We start from the raw sequence: 20,896 nt of genomic DNA on the forward strand, positions 1-20,896 counted from the left end.
ATGTTTTAAATTTGTCCTTTGTTGTTAAAAATATAACAGTCGTTTGAGCTGAACGTTAACATGTTGACTGGAATATGATAAAATTATATTTTAATGATTTCTATTGGTACCGTCGTTGGTTTTAAACACTGGCTCGACAACATAATGTTTCAAGCATTGGCTCGATGACATAATGTAAACGGAGAGTCGGTCTATAAAATACAATTCAAATAATTATGAGATCAAATTTTATCATATCTCAATCAACAGTCCAGTTCAGTCGACCGCCAATTTTTTAACGGAAAAAGACAAGTTTGGAACATGTGAATAGTCAAGTGACAATTTTGTAACTTTTAATAGTCAGATGACCCAACAAAATAATGTTCTATAATCAGATATCATTTTATAACTTTTAATAGTCGAATAACTCAACAAAGCAACAATTAGAGATCATTTGTGTACTTTACCAATTTTTTTAACAAAAAAAAACTCTTACCGACTCTCTCTCTCTCAATTCTCACTTTCAAAACTCAATTCTCCTCTTAATAAGAATTCCCACCAACCAATAACTTTCGAATTGGATCATAAATCGTCAATATGATCATCTCCTTTTTCACTGCATTAATCATAATAAATTACCACCTCATTTATACATCAATACAAACCTATATGTATTCGTTTTGAGAACTATAATTTCCATGAAACAAAAGTACTTTACATGCTTATAAGAGAGAACAAACCTAGGAAGAACTCTTCAAGTCCCCCCTTTGCCTAGCGGCTCAAGAGTGAAGATCTCAAAGGAGCACCGACAACACCAAAGTGCAAAACTTAGCCCTTAATTTAGGAGCGTCGTCGTCAATGGAGAATGAAAAATCCGTGGAGGAAATAGATCATCTTGAGTGAAGCACGAAGAAGATTAAATAGTCTATTAAGATAGATGTCGAGATCAAGAACACCGTAACAAAAGAAAAGAAAAAGAAACATGCAACAAATCGACTGTTTCAGAAACCTCAACTTCAACCGAACCACAGTTCTTGAAGTTTCCTCGAAGAGGAAGCCAACATCTTGTGTCTCCTATCGGTGTGGCTAGAACGAGCAGGGAGATCTTAATCGATGGGTTGATGATATATGTACACACATTTATCTTCAAAGTATGACTAGAATGGTATGAAACATTGTATACTGTTTGCATACTAATTTCTGATTAACAAAATGAATACCGTATACAAAATCAAATGCATACTGACATCATGTCTTAACAAAGTGTTACATACATATTTCAACGATGATTCACTGTGCCTATATGATGGTGCCCTTTTGGTTAATCAAAGAACATAAGCTAACTACTCGAGAAACTAAAAAGAAAATCGAGAAGAGCAATAAAATTGACCTAGACATGATCACATTTTCTACAGAGAAAAATGAAAGAATAATGAAGAATGAAGATTGAATTACAAGAAGTATTTCATCCAGTTATCTCTCTTCTCATAGCATTGTATACAGCTTGAACCTATATGACACAATGAGTTCCATTAGAGTGCGTACAATCATCGGTCCTTTGAAGCAACATTTTATTTTGTATTTTTCACTTCTTAAGACAGGAAAATTAATGTATATGAATGATAATGTGAATGCATGAGCGTACTGTAGACAACCCACTTAGCAACCCAGATATCAGCTGGAACCCAGACCCAACCCAGCAATTGACCCGACCCGAAAGGACACGAATCGGCCCAGACCAGTTAGGGTTTTAAAAAACCCTAAATATATCATCCAATGCCGCATCATCAAGGACTGTTAGATCTGGACCCATCCAACGGTCCAGATCAATGGCCAGTTAGGGTATGAAACCCTAACCTTCATAGACTGCCACCGCCTCCGAGTTCCCGAGCCACCAAGCCGAGCCTTTCTTCCGACCGTCTCTGCCGCCGTTATCACCAACAGTGACCGAGACCACATCAGTCATGCAAATCAAAGAGAAAACCCGATTAAAAAAATCAAATAAAATCAAGCAAGTACACAAGAAATCACAAGAAATCCCGAAGAAATCGGGACTATCAACCTAGGGTACTCATTCCCTACGAACTGAGGCCATCCATCAACAACAACATCCAGACATCATCAATCAGAGGTATGCCAGAAGATAAAAAGGAAGAGAAGACAAAGAAAAAGGGATTCGAGATTCGGGGGTTTAAAAAAAATCAAGAGGCAGAAAGAAGAACCAAAAGCAGAAAAAAACGAGATAGAGATCTTACCTTTAGGGAGATTTGATCGTTGCTTCCTCACCGGAGTTAGGAGGGGCCACCATCGAAGGTAAAACCTTCACCTTTCTACGATCTAGGGTTTGAATAGGAGGGGGTTTCGGTTTCTGTTTGGGTATTAAAGGGTTTTTTTTTCGAAGAGAGGGAGGGGAAAGGCCATAGGGTGTCTCGGGTAAGGTTTCTCGCGCCATCGCCGCCGGCTGCGGCGGCCGTGGCCTCTTTATTTTCTCTCCACGGCGGAGACAGAGGCGGAGAGGGAGAGAACTTTGAGAGCATTCTTTTTCTCTCTCTGTTTTTAAGAGGGGCAGAAGTAGAGAAATGAGGGAATGAGGGTAAGCAATCCCGATTTTAGGGCTTTAATATCCCCTGTGAAACGGCAGCGTTTTAGGGGAAAAGGTTCTGTGTTTTCCTCGTATGGGTTAACTACACTTTTAGTCCCTAGGGTCTTGTAATCATATTGTTAAACCATTAAATGAAATGTTAATTTCTTTGATTTCGAGCAATAAGTTTTCAGAACTTATAATTGAGTACTGTTATTGTTTGTTATGTCATTTCTGTTAACATTTGATTTTGGTCACGGCATTTGTAAGTATTGTAATTTAATCATCGTATGGAACTTGGTTTAATTACTGTTGGATCCTTATGTTTCTGTTTTATTTCATTTTAGTCCTGTACATGATTTATGGGTTATTTTTAGTTTAGTACATATGTTATTTAGTATTTTTTAGTATGGACTCTGATTTATCTGAAATTGCTATTTTAATTTTTTATTTTCTGTTTCTTTCATTGTAGTCCTTTAAGTTTCTGATTCTACCATTTTGGTTCTTTGAGTTTATGTGTTTGTTATTCTAGTCCTTTTTACTTACTTTTTGATCATTTTATCTTGGTTTGTAATATTTACTTATTTTTATTGTAGTCATTTATATATGAATTTATTTTTGGTTATTTGTATTATGTAAATAATGTGTTTGTTCATTTAATGTAATATTCTATTTGCATATTTTATTTATATTTTATTTCCATTGTATTTCTCTATCGTATATTATTCGAATAATTTCAAGAACACATATTTATAGAACGGGCGTGGAAAGTATCACTTGATCGAAGTGGTACAATCCGATACGACATTCGAACAAATATGAACTTGAAATAAAATTGATTTTATTTTGCTAATTAATTTATCTCGTATTATTAATTCGAGTAACGTGCTGCATGTTTCTCTAGATAACAAGTTATTTTATTTCACGCAAATGTTTATTGTCCATTTATATTTGATTCACGTTTTATCGAAGAATGAATATTCTTTACTAATAAGAAATAGACGAAATAGCTTTCCGACGGAGGATTGCTAATTTCGAGATTTCTTGTCAAGTAAAGAATTTCTTAATAATTAATTCGGAGTAAATTAATTACATTTCAATAAACAGATCATAAATTAACTTTATATTCGATTTATAAGTTCCATCATTTACGACAACGTGTAAGTGATTCAGTACCAGTTTTTGGGCGTTGTGGGGGTGTTAATCCTTCCCTACGCGTAACCGACTCCCGAACCCATCAAATCGAATCTTTGGTAAACGTATACCACTTTTGTCTTAAAAACGATTTTTCTTAAAATTGTTTTAAAAGGACCTTTTTGGGTATTCTATCTACCTAACCCAAAGGTCGATGGCGACACTTTTTCATTTTAATTCCAATCAATCCAAAATCACTCAATTTTTTCCAAATTAAAGTCGTAATCGTTTTTTTAAAATAATATTTAATTGTTTTATAAAAAAATGGTTATGACAGCTTGGCGACTCTGCTGGGGACTTTTTTAGAGAGTCAAGCTGTAGGTCGCTTACACATTGTCGTCTTAGTGGAAATTATAAGTTTGAGTACATAGTTAACTTATGATTCGTTTATTGAAATTTTTAATTGCTTCGTTTTTTTGTCATACTAACATTTTATTTTTGGCTTTCAGATTTGTCAAGATTTTATTTTTTCCTTGTTTTGTTTTCCTTTTGGGTCGAAGGTAGGTATGTTCCTCCTCACACACATCACATACATTTACATAACATAAGCTCTAGACACTAGCTTCGATCCAAATTAGTCAGGGTGATTGCTTTACTCTCGCAAGAATGTATTCTTCGTATGAGTTTAGCAATAACCCCTGGGATATATACCTTATACCTTCGTAGGGATTTATTCCTCGTATGGGTATAAGGCAATGAATCCCCTCGAATTGAACTCGTTCCGTTCGAAGCCTGTAATGGGTAAGGATCGAGGGTCTGGCAGCCCAAGGGGGCACCGACATCAAGGACAATTCGAGTACCCTTTTCCTATTAGAGCCGAAACCATACATATAGTGAACCGTATAATGGTCACCCTATGTATAGTTATATCGAACCTCTGTCCGTCAGTAGGTACCCAACTTAGGTGTACACAAAGGAGGAGTGTTTCTGAACCTTTTCTTTTACTTTAAATTCTGTTTAATAAAAGCATGCGAACTAGATACCATACGGTTAGGATCATTTTCTTGAAATTATTCATTGTGGGTAGAAAGCATGTCCGGGTATGATTGCTATCTATTGAAAGCATGCCCGGGTAGATATCATGACGGGGTAGGTGTTATATTCATCTTTAAATAACATTTTTATCTATATCGTGTCTTACATGTACTAACTAATTTCTTTTCTTTTCTTTTCTTTGTGTGCACAAACTTATTTATTTTCTGTTGTTTGTGTCTTTTTTCATTTTTCTTTACATTGCTTCATCATAATATAATGCAAAAATGTTGATCAACAAGGGGATATTCGAGAGAAAATTTTCACAAGAAGAGATGAAAGTTTTCAATCAAGTAGTCGCATATACAGACATGCATTGAGGGCTAAAAGAAGTCCAGAATACAAGAATGAGATTCGCTCGAAGATAGTGCAACATCCGAGACTGAAATGATGATCCATTGAATCAAAGAATATTCCAGTAGTAGATGTTCATCTACAATCATTTTATCGCTATTTATCAAGGAGCGACGCACCAACTTCACTACTGTCGAGGCATTAACAGAGTTAGGTTACAGAACTCTTGAGGGGCATTATTTTCAAGGATGAAGATCCGAGACGAAGAAACGACCCATTTCAGATTCAACATCTAAGCGAAGTCAAGTCTGTAAAGTGGACTGTCTTGTAATGTGAAAACTTTTATCTCTGGTGAAAATTGTTCTAAAATATTCATCGTTGGGATCAACATTTCTGCATTTGCATTTGCATCATTGCATTTTGCACAATATTCATTTAAGCATGTTTACATGCATTAATCATACATTGCGGGAAGCTTTGAGGAAGCGCTTCTAACTGTGCAATTGCATTCACACAGCACTGAGAATGGATGCAAAATTTGAGGAATTGAAGAAAGAGCTGAACGAGAGTTTGCAAAAGATGCAAGTTGAGTGGGAGGTTAAAATGGAGCAGATGCAAAAGACCACTGTGGATCGTATCTTGCAAAACCAAAAAGACCTAGTTGGCCAAATGGTAACAAAAATGGCTGAGCTCAACCAAGAAATAAGCAAAGAGAATATTTCCTCGACTAGAGGAACCTCCGAATGTGTGATAGCCCATACTAATCCCCAAATAATTATTTCACCCCACAAGCTTTCAAGCCGCCAAGTAAGCTTCTCAGCCACTAAAGCTCATAAAAATGTGATAAATCCTCAGGGTAATTCTACTAATCACAACATGCCAAATCCTGATAAGATGAAAAGAGTCAATAACGAGATACCGGAGAATCTGAAACAGTGGTGCAGAGAGACATTCCAGGGAATGAGAGGACAGAGCTCTCAATACGGAATGAATGCAACAGAGTTAGTACTAGTTCCTAACTTGGTGCTTCCGCCCAAATTCAAGATGCCCGACTTTGAAAAATATAGTGGAACCAGTTGCCCTAATGTCCATCTCACGATGTTTATTCGAAGAATGACTGGGTACACAAACAATGATCAGATGTTGATCCATTGCTTCCAAGCCAGTTTAATTGGACCCAATTCAAGGTGGTACAATCAACTGAGTCGTACTCAAATTTGCTCTTGGAAGGATTTGGCTAGTGCCTTTCTGAGTCAATACAAGCACATGATCGATATGGCCCCTGATCGAACAACGCTGCAGAATATGGAGATGAATAATGGTGAGAACTTCCGACAATATGCTCAACGATGGAGGGACGTCGCATCTCAAGTGCATCCACCAATGACTGAAAGAGAGTTCATCACTCTATTCATAGATACATTACAGTCTCCTTATATCGACTACATGATAGGGGTTGCCACTAAGAGTTTCTATAATGTCATGTGTGGAGAAATGATTGAAAGAGCTATCAAGAATGGCCAGATATGTGGTACTAGCCATATTGACATTGAGGAAAGAGTTGAGGTTAGTCTAGTGGATTTATCTAGTATGGGGACCGTGTCTCACAATGTTTCTCGTAAAAAGACATCCATCAATCCAATTCCAATAACATATGAGGAATTGCCCCCAGAGCTAATTGAGAACAACTTGGTAATTCCAGTTCAATCCAAACCAAGAACTGACCCATATCCTGAAGGCCATGATATTAACGCCATAGCAGCTATCTGAGAATTGTAGGGCATTAAAGTGCACGGTCCAAGATCTGATCGATTCAGGGGCATTAACGTTCAATGTGTGATGGGGCATTCTGATCGGAAGTCGGCCGAGGCATCCATCAAGAGATTTTTTTGCATTCACATGCCTGACATCTTGTTTGAATTTGTTTTTCTTTTGTTCTTCTTATGTTTAAATGATTGTAAATCACTTGACTTTTGAACAATTTCAATAAAATGCTTCCTTTTTAGGAAATAAACAATGAGCAAATTTTAATCTTGAAATTCTTGGAATATCATTTTAATTAAAAGCTTTTTAATAATTGAGGTTGTAAATCTATGACAAATGACAAGATTGAAATCCCAGCAAAACAAGGACCCCTTGATCCTAATCTAGAAAGTTACACCAGACTATATACCTTTCTCTTGAAGAAACCAAGTTAGTTTGTTTTTCCTTGCATGAATAGTCAATCATCTTGGCATTCAGGTATGTGTTAGGAGCGGACAAAATGGGGCAACTAGCACATGAAATTGCAAAGTGTTGAGTTAATCGATCGACGGAATCGGCCAAGAGGGGGGTAAATTGGCAATTAAAAATTTCGTGGAAGCTTTTGCAGAAAATTGAAAGTAATTGCACAACGATTTACAGTGGTTCGACTTTCTCAAACAAAGTCTACGTCCACTACCTTAGCTATCCACACTAAGGATTTTCCAACAAATTCACTAATTTGTTCTTTTTTTTTTAGGACAAAGAGATAACCTTACAAAATCCCTCAAGAGTATACCCCAACTCTTGAGAACACTCTTTTTCCCAAAGAGAAGATTACAAATTTGCAAACTTACAAGAAAACCTCACAAGGTAAGATGTTTGCACAATTCTAGAACAAAGAAAAGAACACTCAAAGATAAATACAATTGAGTACAAAAGTGTTCTTGAAAGAAAATGAATATTGGATGAAAAATAGGCTTGAAATGCTCAAACTTGAGGTTTGATGCTTTCTCTTTGATTCTCTCTTGATTCTAGTTGCTTGATGTTTCTTGTTGTTGATCAATGGCTTCAGAACTTGTTTAAATACCCCTTGAATCAATTCTGAACGTTGGTGATAATTAGTGGGGATAATAGAGCCGTTTAAGTGTGAAAACAATTAATTTTTCTAGGTGGAGCGTCTCATGCATCGATGCATGATCAAGGATGCATCGGTGCATTCGTGTAAAATTCAAATATTTTGACCGTTGGAACACTTGATGCATCGGTGCACCAAGTGTGCATCGATGCATGAAATGCATTCGATTTGCAAAATAGCTTGGTGCATCGATGCATGGCTTGTGCATCGATGCATCAATGCATTCGATGTTTTGAAAATATTCAGAGTGCATCGATGCATGGAGAGTGCATCGATGCATGGATGCATTCGATTTCAATTAATTCATCGATGCATCGACGCATGGACTGATGCATCGGTGCATGCCTTTGAATAATTGATTTAAGGCTTGTTTTTTGTTCAAAATACTTTGTGAAAATTGTTTCAAAAATAGTTTAAGTACAAATCACAATTTTACACATTTAGTAAGGATTAAAATTGATCTTGAAAAACTTGGAGTAATAATTTGATATTCGGTTAATTGAATCGAATATAAATTGTAAAAATCTTGTGAAATCTTAAAATCATTTAACTTAATTTGTTATATCGAAATATCAAAATGTCTTCAACAATCTCCCCCTTTTTGATATAACAAAACATTTGAATAATTTTAAGATTTGTTTAAGAAATTATTTTTGAAATCGATTTTGAAAAAACTTACTCCCCCTTACTATAGCACATCTTAAATTTTCTCCCCCTTTTTGTTAAATCAAAAAGACTCTATAAAAAAGTTTAAACAAGAATTTTGAAAAACATTAGCCAATTGATTTATTAATAATAGGCTGCTAAGATCACAATCAAAAGAGAGATTAGCCATAGTTTTCATAAACAATATTCATAATAAAATGTGAAATGGCATAATTTGGTCATAAATTTCTAATGATGCAAAATTAATAAACAGAAAACGTTAAAATGTCAAACCAAATATATATAATAAGTTCAAGCATCCTCAAACAAACATCCAACAACTAATCAAGTTCAAAGTACCAAACAAAGCACAAAAATCAAAATCAATCCAAGTTTTAAAAACAAGAAAACATGACAAGAAAGTCTACTCCATCGGAGGATTGGGAGGAGGAGGATAATGAGCTCGAACTTCAAGAGTCAGAGCATCCATACGATCACGCATCTCCCTCTGAAACTCAGAAATCGTAGACTCAATGGAGGCAAAACGTAGATCAAACGACTCTAGAAAAGATCGGAAATAAGGTGGCGTCAATATCTCTCATAAGCCTTTGAAGCTCTGGATCATCATCAGCGTCAGGAGCTGGAGGAGGAGGAGGAGCACGAGAAGAACTAGGAGCAGCTCGTGAAGAACTAGCTCCCGGGGTTTGTTTACCGGGTCGAAAAGACCATAGTCCGGTGTTCTCATCCAATTTCCAATCCGATTTCTTTAAGGATGTGATATTGATTGGGTTTTGGAACGGGATAGGATTGTCAAGGGAGACATCTAGGCCAAGTTTGATAAACAAATTGCTTAGTAGACAACCATAAGGTAGGGTTTCTACATGCTTTGAGGGAATGATGTTTATGATATCGACAAGCGCGCTAAAGACAATATGTGGAAAATTGATTTTCTTTTTGTTCTTTATACAATGCATCCACCATAAGTCTGTAGTACGTAGTGTGGAGTACCGACCTGCGGATGGTCTAAACCACCAAGAGATCATTAAGTGAAGAAATCAATCGTGGTGAGACCTAAAGGTACTGACACTAGCCATTAGGGAGATGGATATTCCACATCTTCTTCTCATTAATAAAACCCTCGTCATCTAAACCAAAATGAGATGCGATAGATTCAGAAGTAATAGTGATATATGTCCTAAAAGATAGGATCTAATCGCTATAGTACCGCACTGAGTTGTGTTCTGAATACAAACCGCATGGAATAAAAGATGCGGACAAGTTGGTGAAAGACGATGGGTTGAAGAGAAAAGAGTTTATCAAACTTCATCGGCGAAGAATTGAGAGGTATTCAAATTCAAGTTTTATCATAGCTTGTAGAGAGGAATACGCTCTTCCCTAATACGATAGGATTGGAAGGAGTTCATGTACCTAGAGTACAATTCATCCCTACGGTTTTCAGGCATGTTAAAACAAGTACTAATGAGGGATGAGGAATATTGGATGGATTTTGAGGTCTAGGAGCGGGATGGTTTTTGGTGAGACCGACTCAAGGATGACCTAGGGCGTTTGGGATTAGACATGGTTAGGGAAATCGGAAAATAAATATCATCTGCAATTTAAAAACACATGTATGCACAAAAATCAATCCCAAAACTCAAATGAGTCCTCAATAATTCAAGGTTCTCTAACATAATCCTAATAGGCAAAGTTTTGAAAACTATTTAAAATATATCATATATGTATATTTTCATGAAAACAACACAATTAAATCAAAACTATCACTTAATTTTATTTTATTTTTAATTCGAAATTTTAATTTTGAAAAATTATGTGTTTTTGATGAAATTCGTTGTAGAAACTAGTTTAGAATCATCATATAACCAATGCCCGATAATTATTTCAACTAGAACTAATCTAAACGAGTCCTAAGTTCAAAAATTAATAAAATAGAGTTTTTGAAAAATTACCTTGAAAAATTCGGATTGAGGGGAATGTGGAGATGTTTTTGAGCGATTTAATGATTGTAGCAGGTTTGTAGGATAAAAATCTTGAAGAATCCTAAGAAGATGAAGCCTTTAAACCTAAAACCCGACGGATGCATCGATGCATGGTCTTATGCATCGATGCATATTCAAGGATGCATCGATGCATTGTTAAATGCATCGGTGCATGAAGCACAAAAATGTCAAAAATCCGTTTTAAACACTTAAAATGCTAAATAATTTGGCTCTAATGGTAATGGCAACTCATATATCAAAAATTAATTATGTTCAATCAATCAAATTAATCTTCAAACTTTATTTGAACATAAAATTAATTTTCACTAAGAATTATAAACTCCCCCTAACTGATAGCAAGAATGCAATCAAAAATTATTATTATAAGCATTTTTCAATATTATTTAAAAGTGCTAAAATATTTTAAACACTAAGTGAAGATAGGTCAGTTAAACCTAATTCTCTCCTAAGTGTCCAAATTCTTTCTTTATCTAAGGGTTTTGTAAAAATATTCGCTAATTGGTGCAAAGTATCAACAAATTCTAGAACTACATCTTCCTTAGTGACATGGTCCCTAATGAAGTGATGTCTTATTTCAATATGCTTAGTTCTAGAGTGTTGGATGGGATTTTTAGTGAGACAAATAGCACTAGTATTGTCACACTTGATAGGAATGGTACCTACTTCAATTCCATAATCAAAAAGTTGTTGTTTCATCCATAAAACTTGTGCACAACAACTACCGGCTGAAATGTATTCCGCTTCAGTGGTAGATAATGCAACACATTTTGTTTCTTTGAAAACCAAGAATCAGCATATTTCCAAGGAATTGGCAGTACCGGAGGTGCTTTTCCTATCTAATTTGCATCCTCCATAATCCGCATCAGAGAAGGCATGCAAGCTAAAACTAGAGTCTCTAGGATACCAAAGACCTATACTAGGAGAGTTCTTAAGGTATCTAAAGATCCTCTTAACGGCTAGTAAATGTGATTCTTTAGGACATGATTGAAACCTAGCACACAGGCAAACACTAAACATAATATCCGGTCTACTTGCGGTTAGATAAAGCAATGAGCAATCATGGATCTATATAATTTAACATCCACACATTTACCTCCTTCATCTAAGTCAAGCTTTGTAGAAGAGCTCATTGGAGTGGCATAAGGCTTCCCATTTTCCAATCCAAATTTCTTGAGCATATTTTTGACATACTTAGCTTGATTAATGAAGATGCCATCTTTCCTTTGCTTGATTTGGAGTCCCAAGAAATATGAGAGCTCCCCCATCATGCTCATCTCAAACTCACTTTGCATTAGCTTAGAAAATTCTTGGCAAAGAACATCATTAGTAGAACCAAATATTATATCATCAACATAAATTTGAACTACTAATAAATCTTTACCTTTTCTCTTTAAAAACAATGTAGTGTCAACCTTTCCTTTTGAAAAACCTTTTTCAATTAAAAAATTTTGACAATCTTTCATACCAAGCTCTAGGAGCTTGTTTTAAACCATAAAGAGCTTTTGTCAATTTTAAAACATGATCCGGAAAATTTGAATCTTCAAAACCTGGAGGTTGTTCCACGTACACTTCTTCCTTTATAAAACCATTTAAAATGCACTTTTAACATCCATTTGATATAATTTAAATTCATGAAAACATGCAAATGCTAATAACATTCTAATTGCTTCCATCCTAGCTACGGGAGCGTATGTTTCATCATAGTCTATGCCCTCTTCTTGAGTATACCCTTGAGCAACAAGTCTAGCCTTGTTTCTCACTATATTATCACTTTCATCAAGTTTATTTCTAAAAACCCATCTAGTACCTACAGTAGATTTATTACTAGGCCTTTCAACTAATGTCCATACTTTACTTCTCTCAAATTGATTTAATTCTTCTTGCATAGCCATAATCCAATGTTCATCTTTTAATGCTTCTTTGATGTTCTTAGGCTCTATGCATGAAATAAATGCAACATAATTACAGATATTTCTAAGAGAAGATTGAGTAGTTACCCCTTTTGATGGATCACCTATAATTTCACCATCCTTGACATAGTTGTACTCTCTTGGAAAAGATACTTCCCTTTCTTCAATGGTTGGATTCTCGAGGGGATCATGAGTTTCCTCATCCTTTGTTTCTTCCTTTGATGATGATTCTCCAACATCATGTCTAACGTAATTTGTTTGTACAATACCTACATCATCATTAACACAAGAATCCTTCCTCAGAAGGAGATTATCATCGAAAACAACATGTATAGACTCTTCTACAACTAAAGTTCTTTTATTAAATACACGATAAGCTTTAGAATTTAAGGAATAACCCATAAAAATTCCTTCATCACTTTTAGCATCAAATTTGCCAAGGTTTTCTTTACCATTGTTTAAAACAAAACATTTACATCCAAAAGGATGAAAATAGCTAATGTTAGGCTTTTATTTTGAGAATTTCATATGGAGTTTTCTTTAAAATTGGCCTAATCATTACTCGATTTACAACATAACAAGCGGTATTTGTGGCTTCCGCCCAAAAATATTTTGGCAAATTATTTTCACAAAGCATGGTTCTAGCCATTTCTTCTAAAGTTCGATTTTTCCTCTCAACAACTCCATTTTGTTGAGGGGTTCTAGGTGCTGAAAAATTATGGCTAATACCATTAGAATTACAAAACTCAATAAATCCAAGATTTTCAAACTCAGTTCCATGATCACTCCTAACACTAGTTATAGAGTAACCTTTTTCATTTTGGATTATTTTTGAAAATGTGATGAAATGTTCTAATGCTTCATCTTTAGTACTTAAGAATAGAACCCAAGTGTATCTAGAATAGTCATCTACCAAGACAAATGCATATTGTTTTCCACCCAAGCTAGTAGTTCTAGTTGGCCCAAAAAGATCTAAATGGTTCAATTGTAATACTCTACTAGTTGATACATCGTTAATAGATTTAAAAGAAACTCGTTTTTGTTTTCCTTTAGCACAAGCATCACAGATTTTATCATTATCAAATTTAAGCTTAGGCAACCTTGTAACATCCTCAATACCGGGTTAGTGACCAAATTGTAAAGTTTCAGAATTTGGTGACTAAAGTAGAAGAATGAAAGAATTCAATGATTATTTGAATATATATTGAAGGTTATTTGGTAATTATGGAAGAATTAAAAGGGTATTATGGTCTTTTTATGTAAAAGATAATTATCTCTTATTTAAAGAGATAAGCTGATGGGTAAGGAAGTATCTGGAAAGCTACATTCTTCTTCCTTCTTCTTCCCGTTGGTTTACTTCATAAAGGTGAGTTTAATTTCAGTTGGTTAATTCTTAAGTTTTAAGCTTAGTTTTGATTCTTTGGGTATTAAATAAGCTTAAGGAAAGCTTATATGGGATTTAAACAATAAGATAAAGGAATTATGAAGGAATTTGCAATATGAGTTTAAGATGAAATTTGATATGGTATAGTTGTTAAGTTTTAGGGATGAATTTGACTTGTCATCAATCTAATTAAGAAGTATGAAGTGTTAGAATTGGAATTAGAACACATTGAAAATTTGGTATGATTTTTGAATCTCATATGGAAGATAGGATTTTGAGGTTTAAGATGAAATAAATGAATATAGATTAGTTTAAGTATGTGTACTAGAGTTAAGAATGAAAAAGGGATGATATATGAAGTGTTTGAGTGGAAATGAAGTAATTTTCGGGTTGAAAATATGATTTATGGGCAAGGGGAATTGGTACCCATTCAAGGGGAACCGATACCCCTTCAAACGACAGAATTCCAGAATGTCTTGAGGGAATTGATACCCCCATAGTAGGGAACCGATTCCCCCTAAAGAAAAATGTGAATATTGATTTAATAAGTTCGTTTAAGTTGCTAGTATCCAATTACAAGGTGTAGGTATCTAATGATTGCCTCAAAATGTACATGTATGTAGATTCTACGCATAAAGCAATTCCGGAACGTTTGGCAAGTAAGATCGATCAAGGAAAAATAACAGATCGATATTGACTAGTGAGGCCAGGTGAGTGCGTACTATTAGAATATACGTATTGTGTATGGAAACAAGACTTGTGACAAGTCTATTTCCTATATTAGAATGCATGAATATATGATTATACGTATATGAATGACATGAATTGTATATATGCATGATTATATGTGTTGACATGATTTTGAATGTAATGTTATGAGAAGTATGTGCTATGTAATGTATATATATGAACATATGTGAAACTGAACTATGTGACTGCATGAGAAAGATATGAGCCATATGACATGGTATATGTGAACATGAGAAAACAAAGTATAAGATATAAACTATGTGATCATAGTAAAATATAATTATTACTATATGATAAGTGAAATAAGCTGGATAATATTGATCTATAGGATGAAGTGAGAATAGTATCCTAACTAGGAGATTTGAACATAAATGATAAGATGACCATATAAGATAAGCTAGATGGGAAAGATTCATATGTTTAAATAAAACTATAACACATGGGTTGTATGATAGAAATTATGAAGTTATATGAGAAGATTATAGGAGTTATATGAAATTGAATTAAATAAACAGATTAGTATATATATATAAAGAAATAATAGAAGTGAGATATGTTTATAAGTCTGCCCTAGATGAATATGAATACGAAATATAAGAGTGCTATATGATTTATATTAGGATAAATCTTGAGGATATATATATATATAGATAGATATGAAATGAAATGAAATGAGTTATATGAATACATAATTATGTGATGAAATGGTGGATTACCTGAACATGTGAATATATACGTCTAAGAGAAGGCATAAGATTAAGATATAAGCAATGTGACTATAAGTATATATGTGCTCTAAGTGATATGACTAATAGTTATTTCTATTATAATGTTACATAAGATGTTATGTATGTTAAATGAATTATGTGATGGTATAAGAAATGATATGAAATATATATGTGAAAACAAGTATATGTTATGAGATAAGACCTATGATTATAAGCTACGTGAAAGTGTTCTATGTGTTTCTATATGTTATATGAAGTATATGATTGTATGTGAACAAGATATGATAAGTATGTTTACATGAATAAATGTGATTGGGTGAGAAATGATAGAAATTATACAAGAACATGATATATGTGACATGTGAATTATATGGAAATGATCTACGTGTAAGTGAACTATGTGACTATGTGATAATATGAAAAGAAGCTATGTGATTACATGTATATGTGAAAGAAGCTATGAGCTTATATGAACATGTGATATGATATGGAATACATGATTACACATACCTATGGTATGTGACAGAAGAGAAATGACAAGTAATGTGAACTGTTAAATGACAATGCCCATGTTATGTGTCATGAGAGCTAGGGGTATAGTTGGCATGCCAAGAGTTGAGGGTCTATGCGGTTCTTTGGGACATATGTATATTCTTCGGAACATGTGTGAAGTCTTGAAAGACACATACTTGATCCCTAGTATATGTATATGATTCTCAAGGAATTCTATGTGGTCCTTATGGACATTATTACATGGCACTACGGTGCAATTCTACGCGATTCTTCGGGACATATGTATATTCTTCGGAACATGTGTGAAGTCTTGAAAGACACATACTTGATCCCTAGTGTATGTATATGATTCTCAAGGAATTCTATGTGGTCCTTATGGACATCATTATATGGCACTACGGTGCAATTCTACGGGGCACTTCTGTGCATTTATACGAGCTGTGGTGACAGCATTAGTGCACAACCTCTATAGACTCACATATCGATAGTTCTCACATATGTACATGGGCTAATCCAGAGATATGAACAAATATATGTTAGTGGTATGATAAATGCTACAGAAATGATATGATGTTGTGTGTGTATAGTGTTTGATTGAAAAAGTATGTGATTACATGATAAACTGTTAATGATGAATTATGTGTATGTATGTATTTACTGTAATTAATCTGATATGATTTTATACGATATGAAAAATGCATGGAATTGCTATAACATGATAGAACATAACATGCATGTATCGATATATGTTATAAAGTGTATTATAAGTTGTTATGCCTCACTAAGTCTTCGACTTAGCGTGTGATTGTTTCACACGTAGGTATCGAGAAGAGTAAAGAGTAATGCAGAGCAAGACAGGTCAGTTTTCCTTACCAAAAGATCAGATCAGAAATATTTGATAAAGTATGTATTTGGTTGTGTATAAAGTGTTGGCATGTACCAAGTCATTAAGTACGAGCACTCTGATAAAGTCTGTATTTTGTTTTAAATAAAGTTTTAAATTTCCCGGGATTTTTCTTAAGAGTAAAGGTTTAAAAAGTCAATGTGACACTTTGGACTCGTATCCGGGTCGGATACGGGTTGGGGGTGTTACATTTAATGATATCAGAGCTATGGTTTAGCCGATTCTCGGCATAAACCGAAGTCCAACGTGTCATAAAAGATGTACATGCCAACATAGATTGAAAAATTTCTGATCTGATAGTGTAAGGAATATGTTGTCTTGCTAATAGAATAAGAATAGTTTAATACAGTAGAAATCCGATCGTGATAATTTGAAGTAAGTGAAAGGTGATATTCCTGATTATGATAGCTATTCATCTGCCCTGGCCAGGCAGGATGAAGAGCGGACACCTCAGGAAATGCCTAGTAAGATTAAAAGTGATTTCAGAAAGTTGAAATCATATCTGAATAATGATAGAAAGTTTTCATCGTTTGGAATCGGAAAAACGATATAGAGTTATTATGTGGATTAGATAGAATATGGTGAACAGGTGTCACTATAAGAATGTTCAAAAGATCTAATGACGTGATGAGTACGTATAGAAGAACTTAAGGATAAGTGCATCAGTGACAAGTGTATAAGATGTATAAAGTCAGAGCTTATGAGTTTGAAACGAAGTGATAGTATTGAATATAAACAAGAGTATGTTTATGATAAGGGTTTGCAGTTAAGATGGAAAGAGTTAGCATTGGCTAACTAGAGTATATAATAAAAATGTACTGGAATTATAAGATTATAAGATATTGTCAGGATATGATAACCAGATCTGCAATGGATCTGGATATAGTTGCATATTTGGATCATAGTAATGTGGTATGGTAAAGGAAAAGGAAGTAAGAATTAGTATATTTAAGTAAAGCTGAGGATTGATAAAAAGAGTTTGAGAATGTGTATATCGATGATCAGATTATAAGACACAGGAAGTCAGAAGGTCGAGTTTGAGCAAAAGAAATTTCAGGATGTATGAGAATAGAGGTGAAATTGATAAGTTGAGTAAACGAATGTTGAGATAATTTAGATTGGAAAGGATGTATATGACTGGTATAATAGGGCTTGTGCCCTAGATTGAACAAAAGTTATTATCTAGCTGCCAGAGTAAAGGTGCTAGAGTTATAAGATTGGAGGAAAGATAAAGTGGAGTTAATTGATTATGATGTGAATTCGAATATAGTTGTATATTCTGAGCAGATAGCTATGATGTAGAAACAGAGATAAGTATTGGCATGGAACCTTTAGGAAGGAAAATACAAGTATAAGAAATGATAAAGAATGAAGTTATGTATAAGAAATGGATTATTAGAGTAATGAGGATGCAATGAAGATTGGTACATAAAGATGAGTATAAGTGATAAGACAAGAGTATGTGAACATGAAAGGAAATATATGATTTATGTATAAGGAAGAAAGAGTAAAGAAATGAAAAGGATTGATTTAAAGAATCAGATACGATAAATATGGAGGTACAGATGACAATTTTGATATAGAAATAAGACAAGTGTGCAAGGTGATGTGAAAATATTGTTTGACTCCTTAAAGTATATGTTTAATCACATTGAAGAAAATTTAAAGTTGTGTTTTGGTCAAATGATGACGAAATACAAGTTTGGTATGGTTATAAGGTAATTAGAAAGTTATGAAGAAATAGATGGATGTTACTATCAACATGATGAGTGACATTATATTGAATTTTAGAAAGGTCAAAGGAAAGATGCATAATCGAATGAGAGAAAAGACAACAATGGATTTGTATTACTGGTTATTGTTGATATGATAAGCAACAGAGGATGAATGTATAAACGAAAATGATAGTCGGAAAACTAAAGGATTGAAAAGTAAGGTTCTGATGATGACAAGAAAGAATAAGTCAGGGAAGCAACATAAGAACATTAGAAGATATGTTCTTACTAAGATGTTCAGTGAAAATTCGAGGACGAATTTTCTTAAAAGGAGGGGAGATTTGTAACATCCTCAATACCGGGTTAGTGACCAAATTGTAAAGTTTCAGAATTTGGTGACTAAAGTAGAAGAATGAAAGAATTCAATGATTATTTGAATATATATCGAAGGTTATTTGGTAATTATGGAAGAATTAAAAGGGTATTATGGTCTTTTTATGTAAAAGATAATTATCTCTTATTTAAAGAGATAAGCTGATGGGTGAGGAAGTATCTGGAAAGCTACATTCTTCTTCCTTCTTCTTCCCGTTGGTTTACTTCATAAAGGTGAGTTTAATTTCAGTTGGTTAATTCTTAAGTTTTAAGCTTAGTTTTGATTCTTTGGGTATTAAATAAGCTTAAGGAAAGCTTATATGGGATTTAAACAATAAGATAAAGGAATTATGAAGGAATTTGCAATATGAGTTTTAAGATGAAATTTTGATATGGTATAGTTGTTGAAGTTTTAGGGATGAATTTGACTTGTCATCAATCTAATTAAGAAGTATGAAGTGTTAGAATTGGAATTAGAACACATTGAAAATTTGGTATGATTTTTGAATCTCATATGGAATATAGGATTTTGAGGTTTAAGATGAAATAAATGAATATAGATTAGTTTAAGTATGTGTACTAGAGTTAAGAATGAAAAAGGGATGATATATGAAGTGTTTGAGTGGAAATGAAGTAATTTTCGGGTTGAAAATATGATTTCTGGGCAAGGGGAATCGGTACCCATTCAAGGGGAACCGATACCCCTTCAAACGACAGAATTCCAGAATGTCTTGAGGGAATCGATACCCCCATAGTAGGGAACCGATCCCCCCTAAAGAAAAATGTGAATATTGATTTAATAAGTTCGTTTAAGTTGCTAGTATCCAATTACAAGGTGTAGGTATCTAATGATTGCCTCAAAATGTACATGTATGTAGATTCTACGCATAAAGCAATTCCGGAACGTTTGGCAAGTAAGATCGATCAAGGAAAAATAACAGATCGATATTGACTAGTGAGGCCAGGTGAGTGCGTACTATTAGAATATACGTATTGTGTATGGAAACAAGACTTGTGACAAGTCTATTTCCTATATTAGAATGCATGAATATATGATTATACGTATATGAATGACATGAATTGTATATATGCATGATTATATGTGTTGACATGATTTTGAATGTAATGTTATGAGAAGTATGTGCTATGTAATGTATATATATGAACATATGTGAAACTGAACTATGTGACTGCATGAGAAAGATATGAGCCATATGACATGGTATATGTGAACATGAGAAAACAAAGTATAAGATATAAACTATGTGATCATAGTAAAATATAATTATTACTATATGATAAGTGAAATAAGCTGGATAATATTGATCTATAGGATGAAGTGAGAATAGTATCCTAACTAGGAGATTTGAACATAAATGATAAGATGACCATATAAGATAAGCTAGATGGGAAAGATTCATATGTTTAAATAAAACTATAACACATGGGTTGTATGATAGAAATTATGAAGTTATATGAGAAGATTATAGGAGTTATATGAAATTGAATTAAATAAACAGATTAGTATATATATAAAGAAATAATAGAAGTGAGATATGTTTATAAGTCTGCCCTAGATGAATATGAATACGAAATATAAGAGTGCTATATGATTTATATTAGGATAAATCTTGAGGATATATATATATATATAGATAGATATGAAATGAAATGAAATGAGTTATATGAATACATAATTATGTGATGAAATGGTGGATTACCTGAACATGTGAATATATACGTCTAAGAGAAGGCATAAGATTAAGATATAAGCAATGTGACTATAAGTATATATGTGCTCTAAGTGATATGACTAATAGTTATTTCTATTATAATGTTACATAAGATGTTATGTATGTTAAATGAATTATGTGATGGTATAAGAAATAATATGAAATATATATGTGAAAACAAGTATATGTTATGAGATAAGACCTATGATTATAAGCTACGTGAAAGTGTTCTATGTGTTTCTATATGTTATATGAAGTATATGATT

The 20,896-nt window shown here is 33.7% G+C and overlaps 1 protein-coding gene across 2 annotated transcripts in view; it reads right to left on the minus strand.

The window, feature by feature from the left end:
* The window catches only part of LOC120150329, a 50,417-nt gene that overhangs the window by 16,694 nt on the left and 12,827 nt on the right, over positions 1-20,896 (minus strand). The window contains exon 5 of one of the 2 annotated variants that reach the window (XM_039163022.1): positions 1,406-1,489. The exons of the other annotated variant lie outside the window; for it this stretch is intronic. Coding sequence (XP_039018953.1) covers positions 1,445-1,489 — 45 coding nt within the window. The 3' untranslated portion in view covers positions 1,406-1,444. Of the gene's footprint in view, positions 1-1,405; positions 1,490-20,896 lie in introns of those variants that run through there. 2 annotated transcript variants of the gene reach the window in all.

The sequence above is a fragment of the Hibiscus syriacus genome, unplaced genomic scaffold (genome assembly GCF_006381635.1).
Source record: "Hibiscus syriacus cultivar Baekdansim isolate YM2019G1 unplaced genomic scaffold, ASM638163v2 tig00111022_pilon, whole genome shotgun sequence".
NCBI lineage: Eukaryota > Viridiplantae > Streptophyta > Magnoliopsida > Malvales > Malvaceae > Hibiscus > Hibiscus syriacus.